The 13,282-nt window shown below is 43.4% G+C and overlaps 1 protein-coding gene across 15 annotated transcripts in view; it reads left to right on the top strand.

Annotated features, from left to right (window-relative positions):
- The window catches only part of SMARCD3 (SWI/SNF related BAF chromatin remodeling complex subunit D3), a 110,153-nt gene that overhangs the window by 56,363 nt on the left and 40,508 nt on the right, over positions 1-13,282 (top strand). For 14 of the 15 annotated variants that reach the window (XM_075420080.1, XM_075420081.1, XM_075420079.1 and 11 more), the window contains one exon: positions 12,804-12,926. The exons of the other annotated variant lie outside the window; for it this stretch is intronic. In XM_075420080.1, coding sequence (XP_075276195.1) covers positions 12,804-12,926 — 123 coding nt within the window. The remainder of the gene's footprint in view (positions 1-12,803; positions 12,927-13,282) is intronic. 15 annotated transcript variants of the gene reach the window in all.

Here is a 13,282-nt window from a genome sequence, read left to right on the forward strand (position 1 = left end):
CACCTGAGGAGGCGAGCCCACTTTAGTTCTCCTGATGTCATATTATCACTTCTTTTCTTGTAATTCCTGCCACCCTATGAAACCACAGCCTCTCATAGGTTAGCCATTAGTTCTCTCATGCTGCTATCTTGAAAGGACTAAGCTACCATTAAATTCAGACCTTTGAACTACTTGCAGCCTCCATGGTGTTTGTGCTAAAGTCTCATTCCTGCTCTGCTTGGAGTCCGCACTTTCTTAGAATGAAAACTATGTTTCTTGTGGTGTCAGTTCCGTCTGTCCCACACAAATTATTGTCCCACAGACAATTATACATCCTGTGTGGTGAGGCTATCACTTTAAATATATGTCCATTTCAATGTTTTTGGTTTTGGTTCTGGTGGGTTTTTTTTTTTGGTCTCGTGCCTTTATAAGATAAAAAGGTCTCAGAACAGAGGTAATCAAACTTTTTTTGGCAGTGGTAGACTTGTGGCTCTGTTTATCAAATCCGTGATATTTGTTTAACAGGTAGAGCCTTATTCAAGTATGTCTGAAAGCTATACAGATGCTAGCACCTTTCAGAACCATGCTGTCACCAGGTCTTCTTGCCTTTCAGTGTCTTTGTTGCTGTTGGCCAATAATTTTAATTGATGGAGTGATAAGGCAACACAAATTGCTAGAGTTCTCTCTGCAATGGAGTTTTTATCGGTGCAGTTGGAGTGCTGGTATCAATGATATGATGTTGTGTCTGGATTAAGGTACTCCGTTAGGCTGCCGTCAGTGTATCAGAACCTCCTTACGCTCACCATTCATGGGATGGGAAAATGCTGTGTGCGTTGGTGTCCTGTCAAGTGGAAGATTTGCACTGGTGCCTGTGGAATGAGTGCAAAACACAGGGTGAAACTTCCAACTTTCCAGAGCAATTTCTGGAGTATTTTCCAGCCAGTCAGCATCTGTTACCCACATACTTTTTGGAGACTCTTGCTTGTATTTTCCAGGAACTGTGAAGGGGAGAGGGGAGGATATGAAATATATTTCACTCTTGAAACCACCTTATGTAATAGTAGAAAAGGAGGTGGGTTCTTAGTGTTACTTGCTGTGATAGCAAGTCAGGCAGTTGGCACAGATAGCCTACTGCTGGACTTCAAGGCTCTCTGATCAAGCCTGTGCTATAGTGCTGGCATGTATTGCTAGTTGGGTAGGGTCGCTCAGCTGCTACAGGTCAGCTATTTGAGAAGGATTTCATTTTGCATGGATATAGTCGTATGAGAAAGTTCAACCTAGCAAACTATTACGTGTAAGAAGATAAGATTATTAAACTGCATGGGACCTCCTGGCATGTCCAGTCTGGGTCACTCTATCACAGAAGCTACGACACAATTGCTGCCTCAAGACTAGTTAGGTTCCTTCTGAGATACTTTAGATCTGGCAGCTTTTTTTTTTCTTTTTCTTTTTGCTAGGCTTGACAAGGCAAGTGCTTTTAGTTTGCCACAAAAGAGGGGCTCCCTACAATTCTAATCCTCACAGTCCTTTGTTATATCTGTTCCAGGTTAAATTCATCTCTTTTGAACCTCTTGAAATTTACCTCTCAGGAGACCAGAACTGTATATGATATTACAGATACCAATATCACCAGTGCTTGAACACCGCTAGTGCATTTTTACTTCTACTGGAAATAGCTAGTGATGCAGATTGGGGCCATGTTTTATTTTTTATGACCTTACCACATTGGTACAGCATACAATCAATCTGTGATTGACTAATACTCACAAGTATTTCTATTTTCTTTTGTTTGCAACTGATGAATTCCCATATTAGAGCAGGAATTATGGGTATAGACTCTGAGGAACATGATCCTGTGCTTTGTAATGCTATATTTCATCCCGTTTCTATTATGCCGTTCTCAGCTTCCTTACATTCTTTGTAGTGTCCTCTGCCTTATATTGACAGTGCCACCCAAATTTGTCATTATTAAATTTTGTTAAGATACTTCTCCTTTTTGTGCTGGAGCTATTAATGAAGATATCTAAATAAAATCAGTTTCAAAAGTAGTCTGTGAGGTACTTCCTTCTGAATACATTTTTTTCTATGCCAGTTCTTTACCACATATTGTTCTTGTTCTAATCCCCATTTTTCAGTCTTAAATAGACTTTATGACTGTATGTCAATAGCTTTACTTAAATGTAAGTCGATTGCATCTTCTGTATATCTTTTGTCTAAAATGCAATTTTAATGAAAAGAAAAACTTGGTCAAGGCCAGGCTGACACACTGGAATGTTACAAGGCTTAGCATTTTTTATAGAGTATTCAACACTAACTCCAGTTCTGTGCAGCAGGCTATACCCCACCCCATTTTCCTTACCTCTGGATCCTTCCCTTGTTCTCAGGTCAATGAAACCCTCATTCAATTTCGGAAAAGGTCATAGGCATCTTCATTCTTAGCTGGGGACCTAGATCTCTGGAGCTAATGTGGCCTTTGTGACCCAAGTCTAGCAGTTTTGCCTCAATTTCAACCTCAGACCACAAACTGTCTGTAGAGAAACATGACTGCACATCAGATTGCGCCTCTTCTTTCTCCAGGCCTTGTCTTCTCATTACTTCTGGTCAGTGTCTTGTTTTCTCTTAGTTCTGAGTCATTACATTTTTTCCTAGGCACCGTGACTGTGATTCACCGTTCTGTTTCTTCAGCTTCCTTGCCTACCCATTCTGATGCAAGAATCTCAGCTGAAAATCATTCTGACTCCATAGCTGTGTGTCTCTACTTTTGCCCATTTAACTTGCTGAGTGGAATGCAACCTTGAAACAGCAAACTGCTGCTTCTTCAATGGCATGCTTGTCTCTTAGTATTGGCTACTGTTCTTCTCACTGGGCCCCAGGTTCCTGTGATGACTTTTTTGTCAACCTGTGCTCATATCTTTTTGTACAGCTGTCCTCTCCTTTTCATCCTCTCTACTTCATTCTCCTTTACACAAATATTCAGTCAACTCCTGCTGCCGTTCACTGACCACCATATGGGATTCTCTGCACAGATACCATACCAGAATAGCTGTCCTGTTGTTGTTTGGTTACTGCATGGCTGTTGTCCACCTCTTTCTCCATCTGAGTCAACCAGAGGTGAGGAACATGTGGATCTGCTATTCACTTGTAAGAAAGAAATGGTTAGGGATGTGATAATCAGTGGCAGCCTTGGATGTAGCAACTGTGAAATAAAGAAATTCAAGATCTTGAAGGGAATGAGGAAGGAGACTAGCGAAGTACAGACCCAGAGTTTGGCTTATTCAGGGAACTGGTAGGTATGATCCCTTGGAAAGTAGCTCTGAAGGGCAAAGTGGCTCAGGGAAGCTGGCAGTTCTTTAAGGACCCTCCAAACACAAGAGCAGTCTGTCTTGATATGCAGGCAAATGAGCAGGTTTATGAGGACCCCAGCTTAACTAAGCAGGGAACTCACAGTGGAGGTCCCAACATCAAAAGGCAGCGTACAAGAGGTGAAAGCAGGGACAGGCTACAAAGGAGGAATTTAGAAATGTTGCCTGGGCATATAGGGAATGGTATCAGGAAAGTCAAAGCTCGGATGGAGTTGAGATTTCCACGGGATGTCAGGGGCAACAAGAAAAGCCTCTACTGTTACATTAGTAATAAAAGGCTGACCAAGGAAAATGTGTACCAAATGCTGAGTGGGCTGGGTGATACAGTGATGACAAAGATGGATAAGTCTGAAGTACTCGAAGCCTTCTTTGTTGCAGTCTGCACTAACAGTGTCTCCCATACCTCTGTGATCAGTGAACACATTCAAGAGGAAAAGCCAGCAACGGACAGGGATTGATCCAGGGATTACTTCAGAAAACTTGACCCATACAAGTCCATGGTACCCAACAGGCTGCATCTGAGGGTGCTGAGGGAACTGACCAATGTCCTTGCAAGGCCATGCTCTACCACCTTTGAAATGTCGTGGAAACTGGGGCAGGTTCCTGATGACTAGAAAAAGGCAATTGTTGTACCCATCTTCTCAAACGGCCAAAAGAACAATCCGGGGAACTGCAGCCAATTGGCCTTACTTTGGTCCCTGGGAAAACCACTGAGCAAGTGCTCTTTGAAACACATTTCTAGACATATGAAGGAGAAGAAGATAACAGGGAACAGTGAGCATGGAATTACTAAGGGTAATCATGCCTGACTAACCTGATTGCCTCCTCTGATAAAATGACTGGATTGGTGATCAAGAGATAGCAGTGGATGTAATTTACCTTGGCTTTAGCAAAGTTTGCAGCACTGTTTCCCAAGATAGTCTTGTATCCAAGTTGGGACATTTTGATCTAGATGGGTGGACAGACATCTAGTTGGATGGTTTGGCTAGAGGTTAGTGGCTAATGGGTTGCACTCTGCTGGGAAGCAGAGTACTGCAGGGGTCTATCCTGGCAGCTGTTCAGTTTTAGCATCTTTATCAATGACCTGGAGGAAGCGGTGGAGTGCTTTCTTATAAAATTTGCAGATGAAGCCAAATCATGGGGTGGGTCAGGGGGAACTAGTCGATATGCTTGTGGACACGCTGCCATTTAGGGGGAGCTGGACAGGCTGGAGCAATGGGCCAACAGGAACTTTATGAAATTCAACAAGGCCAAATGCAAAGTTCTTCCTTGGGAAAGTGGGAGGCAATAAGATCTTGCTGGGGCTGCCTGGCTGGGAGCAGCACTTCTGGAAAGGCCCTGGAGGCCCTGGTGGACAGTGAGCTGGGTGTGAACAGGAAGTGTACCCTGGCAGCAAAGATGACTGACAGTGTCCTGGGATGAACAGGAGCACAGCCAAGAGATTGAGAGACTTGATTACCCCTCTTTGCTCAGTACTTGTTAGTTCACAGCTAGAGCACTGTGTCCAATTTTGGGACCCCCAATTCAACAAAGACATTGGCAAACTGGTCTGAGCAAAGGGTCATCAGGTTGGTCAGAGGGCTGGAACAGCACATGAGGAGAGACTTGAGAGAACTGGCCTTGTTCAGCCTGGAGAAAGAATTGCTCTGAGGGGACCTAACAGTAGCTTGCCAACTCCTGAGAGAGGATGGTCAAGAAGATGGAGCCAGGCTTTCCAGTGGAGAATGTCAGGAGAATGAGAGCCAGCGAGCATAAGTTGAAACAGGAGAGGAGCTGACTATATGTAGAATCGTAGAATCATAGAATCATAGCAAGTTTTGGGTCGGAAGGGACCCCTAGAGGTCATCTAGTCCAACCCCCCTGCAGCGAGCAGGGACACCGCTAACTAGATCAGGTTGCTCAGAGCCCTGTCCAACCTGGTCTTGAATGTTTCCAGGGGGTCCAAAGGAGGGCTACAAAAATGATCCGAGGGCTGGAGCACCTCTCCTATGAGGACAGGCTGAGAGAGTTGGGCTTGTTCAGCCTGGAGAAGAGCAGGCTGCGGGGAGACCTGATTGCAGCATTTCAGTACTTAAAGGGAGCCTATAGGAAAGATGGGGACAATCTTTTTAGTAGAGACAGCAGTGACAGGACGAGGGGTAACGGTTTTAAACTAAAACAGGGTAGGTTTAGGCTAGATATAAGGAAGAAATTCTTTACAATGAGGGTTGTGAAACACTGGAACGGGTTGCCCAGAGAGGTAGTGGAGGCCCCATAGAATCACAGAATCATAGAAAGTTTTGGGTTGGAAGGGACCCCTAGAGGTCATCTGGTCCAACCCCCCCGCAGTGAGCAGGGACACCACTAACTAGATCAGGCTGCTCAGAGCCCTGTCCAACCTGGTCTTGAATGTTTCCAGGGGTGGGGCCTCCACTACCTCTCTGGGCAACCCGTTCCAGTGTTTCACAACCCTCATTGTAAAGAATTTCTTCCTTATATCTAGCCTAAACCTACCCTGTTTTTGTTTAAAACCGTTACCCCTCGTCCTGTCACTGCTGTCTCTACTAAAAAGATTGTCCCCATCTTTCCTATAGGCTCCCTTTAAGTACTGAAATGCTGCAATCAGGTCTCCCCGCAGCCTTCTCTTCTCCAGGCTGAACAAGCCCAGCTCTCTCAGCCTGTCCTCATAGGAGAGGTGCTTGGATCATTTTTGTAGCCCTCCTTTGGACCCGCTTCAACAGTTCATGTCCTTCTTGTGCTGAGGGCTCCAGAGCTGAACGCAGTACTCCAGGAGAAACTTTTTTGCGACAGGACAGTCAAGCATTGGAACCCAGAGAGGTTGTGGGATCTCCACCCTTGGAATTTTTTAGACCCCAACATAACCTCACCGTTGACCCTGCTTCGAGCAGAAAGTTAGACTAGAGACCTCCCAACATCCCTTCAAGCTGGTATCTGTGACCCAGCTGCTGTTCCGTAGAGCATCTCTAGCAGAAGTCTTCAGAAATGTTGCTTTCATATGCCATTTGACTCCCTGCTCTAGAGTTGATGCTTTTCCATGCTGATTGACTGTGTGGTCACCTCTCCAGTTGCTTCTTTGAACTGTATGCCTCAGAGGTTTGGCTGGGTCACAGATGCTGCCCAGCCACTGAACGTAAAGGAGCTACTGAATTCCTTTTACTAAAACTTTGAGAGTAACTCACAATGACTCCTCCTAATCTGAATTCATAGATATGACCTATAGCCTTCTTTTATGTAAATAAACATTCAATTATAAACAGTGTAAGAGCTTAGGTGCTTATATGTATTGCTTTTATCTGCCCACGTTAGTCTGTGCTCATAACTGATTGAGTGGCTGGTGAAAGACTTGCTTAACTGTTGCTTGTAGTGTTGCAGGATCGTTGCATTGTTGAATGGTAGCTGCATGTGGCCGTGAAATTCAGAATGGCACAATCTTTAATTGCTTTTGACATGTTCCCGGACTGTGTTATTGGCTCTGTGGTAACCAGTCAGAAATCCTCTCTGAAACACTATCTCTTAGGGATCAAGACTTACAAGGTGGCACAGTGTTAAAATTTCTAAGGAGTGTCAGCCCTTAGCTATCGTTCTTTGATCAAGCCTCAACGGTAGAGACACTTTTGTCAGTAAGCTATAGGCTGAAGTTTCTTAGCAGGGAAACTGTCCAGTAGCTGGGAAGTCAGACTCAGTTATTTCCACTTGTAATATAAAAATGCTGGCTTCTGAACGCTATTTTTGAAATGTCTAGGTTGTGTGCATGTGCTATAGGTAGCAAAAAATTGGCTCACAATTTAATTGAGCTTGTCCTACTTGGGGGAGCAAGAGGTCTTGGCTTTTGTTACCTCTCTCAAAGATGGAAATTATAGGCTAGCCTTATTCTAAGCAAGTTGCCAAATCTCTGTTTGTTAGTGTCTGATGATTTTTTTTTTTTTTAAAGCAAATTTCTGGAAATGTTTTGTTTGTCCTGCTCAGGTGGTGAAGGATGCAGCTCCAATTGTTATTCCTGCCTGAAATGGATCAAATTCTATTTTTTTTCCCCCCCTGGGGCCTTTAATGATAGCCAGCTTTCACCTGGAAAGAAATAATAAATCTGAAGGGCACACTCTTCTGAATCTGGGTTTCTGGGTTGTTTTTTTTCTTTCTTTTTTTTTTTTTTTTTTAAAGTGTCTTTAGTTTGAACTAAAACTAAGTTACACAGGTCACAGCATGGTAGCTGTCTGCTACAGACAATTTGCCTGATCAAAAAGGAGACAAAGCCTTACTTAGACATCTACAGGAAGCCCCATGGTTGCAGGCCTTCATACTCATGGGGGAACTTTAACTGCCCTGACATCCGCTTTGGAGGCAGGAGCACCGGGCACAAGCACTACAGGAGATTCCTGGATTGGATTGATGACAATTTCTTGACACAGGTGGTCAACAAGCCAAGAAGGGGAGGTGCTCTGCTAGACCTCTTACTCACAAAGAAGGAAGAACTGGTTGGGGATGTGAAGGTTAAGGGTAGCCCTGGCTGCAGCAACCATGAGGTGGCAGAGTTTGCAATCCTGAGAGAAGCGAGCAAGACCTGGACTTCAGGAGAGCGGGTTTTGGCTTGTTCACAGATCTGCCCGGCACAATTCTATGGGACAATGGGGATACCTGGAGAACAAAGGGGCTTAGGGAAGCTGGCTGAACTTAACGAACAACCTCTTCAAAGCAAAGAGGAATGATCAGACCAATGTGCACAAAGTTGAGCAGGCCTGGCAGGAGGCCAGTAGGGTTAAGCAGGGAATTCCTGACTGGCAAATGCAAAGGGGGAGTGCACAGAGGTGTAAGCAGGGATGTTGTACCCAGCAGGAACAGTGCAGCAGTGCCCAATTATGCAAGCATTAAATTAGGAAAGCCAAAGGTCAGCTGGAATTTAACCTGGCAATGGATGTGATGGGCAACAACACAGCCTTCTTCAAGTAGATCAGCAGCAGAAGGAAAACTAAGGAAAACCCATGTCTGGGGCTGGTTCTGCCATGGAAAAGGCTGAGGCACTCAGTGTTGTCTTTGCCTCTGTTTCTCCTGGTAAGTCCTGTCCTCAGGCCTCCCAGGTCTCCCTGAGCCTACATCAGAGTCAGGGGAGCATGGCTGTTCAGAGGGACCTTGACAGGCTGCAGAAACAGGACAGCAGTTCAACGTTGTGAAGTTCAGCAAAGGCAAACTTCTGCTCCTGGGATAGAATGATGCCATGCAGTGGTACAGGTGGGTATCAACTGAGCAAAAAAGCAGTTTTGCAGGAGTGGAGCTGGGGGTCCTCATGGACAACAAGTGGTGAATGAGTCTGGGAGGTAAGCCTGCCATGACAGAGGTCAACTGCAAAATGGGCTGTATTAGCTTAAGTGTTCCCATCATCTGCTGCTTGCAATGCCACACATGTGAAACTGCATCTGGACTTCTGGATACAGGACCAGAAAGACGTGACTTTGTGGAGTGAGGCCCGCAGGGGACCACCAGGATGTCTGGGGGCTGGAGCACATGCCTACCAAGAGAAACTGCAAGAGCTGGGTTTGTCCAGCCTTGAGAAGAGAAAGGGAAAGAGAGATCCTACTGGTGAGCACAATTGTTGTATGGCATGGTGAAGAAAAGAGTGAGCCAGACTCCTCTTGGAGGTGCACAACAATAGGATGAGAGGGAACAGAAACTCACTGCATCATGGGCAATTGACTCAGTGTAAGGAACTTTTTTTTTAAAAAAAAAACAAACAAACATGATGGTACCAAAACATTGGAACAGGCTGTGAAAAGATTATGTGGGATGAATACCTCCTTGACTGGAGGTATTCAGAACCCAACTGGACAAGGTGCTGAGCAACCTGATATAATTTGAACCTGTTTTGTGCAGCAGTTGGTCTGCATGACTTCCAAAGGTCCTTCTGCTCCAAACTATTTTGTGATTACTGAGGCTTAAACAGTTGTCTACCCAAATCATGGTTTTGCCAATATTCGCTGAATCCTTTGTGTGTTTGACAACTGATTATCAGCGTAACCCCAGAAGTTCAAATGGATTGTTCCCAGGATGTGGGTAACTTTTTGGTGTTTGCCTTCTGTTGGAAGCAACTGTGGTAGGGGCTTCTGATATGCCTTGACTATCAAAGAAGTACTGACTGCCTCAACACTGCAGGCTTGTGGAGATCAAGGAAGGCTGAGCTGCATTTGGCCTTTTTTGTAGCCAGCAGTACTCCTATTTAGGCTCCACTTGAAGAGACTCAAATTCTTTCAGAATTCATTATCCTACGTCGTTAGGTTTATGGCAGAATGGGTTATACTCTGTCATCAGGAAAGATTTTATAGATACAGTCATTCTGGAGGTCAGTGAGGCTGACAGAGATATATTTCTTAGGTTTGCTGTTGTCCATACTTCAGCTAGGGAAGCTAATGAAAACCCAAACAACCTGCTTTAGAAAACTGTCTGTGCCAGAAATGCCCTTCGCAGATCCTGTGTTTTCTGATGGTGGAAGCCACAGATTTCTAGAAATTTCTGTAGATTACTATAATTGTTTTTTTCAAAAGAGAGGAATCCAGAGCTAACCTGTTTGCAACAGGAAAATACTGGAGACCTCTGTTTTGTAGTCTGTTTGTGTAGTGTTAAGAGCGTAGGAGATGGCTTTGTTCTTTGCAGAAATGGGAAATCTCATATCTGTTTTCTCCCTATGTCTCTGGTCTTGCATGTGTCAGTGGCAATGAGTGCAACTCAAGAAGACCTCTATCTCCAGCTTTAGCTCCGGTTTTCCATCACTGACACTGATTGTTCTGTCATTTTCTGTCAGTATTCTATCTGTTCGTTATGGTCTGCATACTTGTTTATCAACTCCTAATAGTTGTATTGAGAGGTCTATTTAATTTTGCTAGAGAGTGGCAAGCCTTCTTATGGGAGACTTTGGAAAGGAAGAGCACATATTTAATCTTCTGGGAGAAGGAGAAACTTCTAATTTATTTTTAGTGTCATACAACTAGGCAACCTGAAGTCTGACCCTATCATGAGAACTTACTGCTACTTTAATTTTTCTCTCACTCCTGAGGGGAAATTGGGAAACAGTATGAAATTGGAACATTATCATGCCTCCAGAAGATTACTCCAATGGTAGGGTGAGAAAGCAAATGACTGTAAAAGCAGCCAAAACTGGCCTGAGTGGACCTTTGATCTAGCCCAGTATCCCGTCTTCAGTGCGACCATAATACATACCTAGGGAAGAGTACAAACACAAGCAAGTACAGTTCTCCCAAATATTCTCCCAACCCGCAGCCATTTGCAGATCAAGGAATTGTATGCAGTATTGTCTTTGTTGGCTGATTTTAAAGTGGTTATGCTTTCTTAACATCTTACAGTGTTTAACATCCAGTTTGGTTACAGGAATAGAATAGGAAATACCTTTTCACTTTCATGTGGTAAGAGATGTAAAAGTGTGGGACAGAAATATTTCTTGAAGAGCACTGCTGTTTCTACAGATTTATTGGAAATTTCATTAGATCCTGGGTCCAGTGCCCTGTGAACCAGCTGGAAAGATTGTATTGCAGCTGTAGTATATGCTTTATCTTGAGGGCTGTATAGGCCATGCTGCTTCATCATGCGCCTAGGAGTTAATGAACTGTCTGTGCTGGAACTTGGAATTAAAAGACTGAAACTGTCTTCTGGGTCTGGAATTTTTAATTGACCGCAGTACAGCATGATTGATTTCCTCTGTGTGGAAGGAACTGAGGAATCTTTTCTTCTGTGTGGGACAGGATAAAAGCACTGGGTATTTTGTTGGGTCCAAAGATTTGTATTCACTGTGGGGAGGAAGTATTGCTTAGCTGTCTTTATTCTGCAAGCTGTCTGGCAACTCCTTGATGTTTCCAGGGCAATGCTTGCTCTTCATGCTTTGCTCTTAAAAATTTTCATGTTCTTTTATTATTCTGCTGATACTAAGACTTTGTGAAAGAATACAAACAGTTAAAAATATAATGATTCAGCTAAAGGTGAACAGAGTTTTTGGCTCCATGGTTTCTGCTTCTCTGAAGTGTCAGTCCTGCTGTAAATAAAGTAGGTGTTCTAGCGTCTCAAAACAAAGAAACAAATAAATAAGGTTGAAAGAGACATTTATTTCATAGTCTTGATCGGTCTAATTACAGAAGGGAGGAAATGTTCTTCTTCAGGTTGGAAAAGAAAAATATTAAGAAAGGGATGACAAAGAAGCTGTAAAAATTATGAGCTGTGTGGAGAAGGTGCATAGGGAATGACTGCCCACTGCTGCTCCAGCTATGCTAGAAGATGGCATCAAATGGAGCTAACAGATAGCAGGTTCAAAATAAGCATAAAGAGGTACTTCTTCACACACTGCCTGTTGAGGTTCTCGAAGGCCATGCCTCAGGCTGTTCTAGGTACTATCGGGCAACAACTTTCAAATGCTGTCAGAGACACAATACTATGATAGCCATACTGTTGCGATGACCTTGTGCAGTAGTTCTTAATTCCTTGGAGAACATAGTCAACACGTGTATTCTCTCACATAGGTGTTTGTATCTTACACCAAACTAAAACTGTAGACTTCTGATTCTAAAGCAAAACAGGAATACCAATGAGCTTTTAAGTCCTATAGAACAGATGTATTCTAACAGTTAAATATTTTAGTTATATAGGTGAAAGCCAGAGTGGATATCATAGAAATAGACAAGGCAGTCCAGTAGATTTATTATAATTACTTACAGTTTCTTTCTTTTATGGTTTCTCTGCGTGAGTTATTCCCAATTAAGAACTGACTTTTTTGTGTCAGGGTATACTTGCATATTTCTAAGCTCAGATTGTTGTTAGGTCTTCTTCCTAACCTACTTCATATCACCTCCTCTGCTAACTTCTCTGAAAAAATGGTTTGTTAATAGAACTAATATAGTTTAGCTAATGTATTAAAATACCAGCAGAAGCTGGCGAGACTGTAAGTTGACACCTCATAGCCGGTCATATTGAAACTTTGATGTGAAGGTCAATTTCACCTCAGCCAATAAGATGTGTTGACAAAGGTTGACTTCCTAAAGGACAGTTTGTACTTATGATGGGTAATACTTGTTTTTAAAAAATCAACACGAAAACACCCCCTTTGTTTTTAGTCTAGAGAGATCCCACTTTTTTAGTTTAAACAGGACAAATTTACCATACTTTGCATTGCTGAGAGCAGTGGCTCCCAGGCTGCTTGTAGCTAAGCCTCACTTGAAAGAAAGCAGCCATGATTCAGGCCTTTTGGATCCAGCTGGAGTCTTCCAGAGTTCATTAGCTTCAGTTATGTGCTCCAGCTTTTCAGTCATGTGCTTGTACCACGCCACCGAGACCTGCACCCCTAATTGGGCAGTACTGTCTTAGGGATAACTCCTTCTGAGCACATCTAAGGGCTGGGAAGGTGTCAGTATTACTGCTCTAGAACATAGGAGATTCTTGCTTCCAGTGCTTGGATATTCCTTGCTTCCTTCTCAGATCCGGGAGCTGGTTCCTGAATCCCAGGCCTACATGGATCTGTTGGCCTTTGAACGCAAACTAGACCAGACCATTATGCGGAAGCGTGTGGATATTCAGGAAGCGCTGAAGAGGCCAATGAAGGTATGTCATCAAAAATTTGTAGATTGAGTTAGGAGGGGGGGGAAAAAAAACCCTGATCATTGTATTAAATAGTGGAATGATCTTTCCAGTAAAGGTCCTGCTAACAGAGATGTTTTGAAATGGATCAGACAAAGCTCCTGAGAATAAGCATCTTGGGAGCAGCATGCTTGGAAAAGTGGTGGAGAAAATTCTGTGGATATTACCAGCTCTGGCTTCTGAAAACCTTTAATAAGGGGAATAATAAGTGTCTGGATAAATAAACAATGTTTTTGGAACTTTCTATTAGAATGATTAAAAAGAAGAAAATAAGAGATTAGAGGGGTGAGCTGGAGAGATGTATTAAATTTCCTATTAGA

This window comes from Opisthocomus hoazin, chromosome 4 (assembly GCF_030867145.1).
Source record: "Opisthocomus hoazin isolate bOpiHoa1 chromosome 4, bOpiHoa1.hap1, whole genome shotgun sequence".
Classification (NCBI taxonomy): Eukaryota; Metazoa; Chordata; class Aves; order Opisthocomiformes; family Opisthocomidae; genus Opisthocomus; species Opisthocomus hoazin.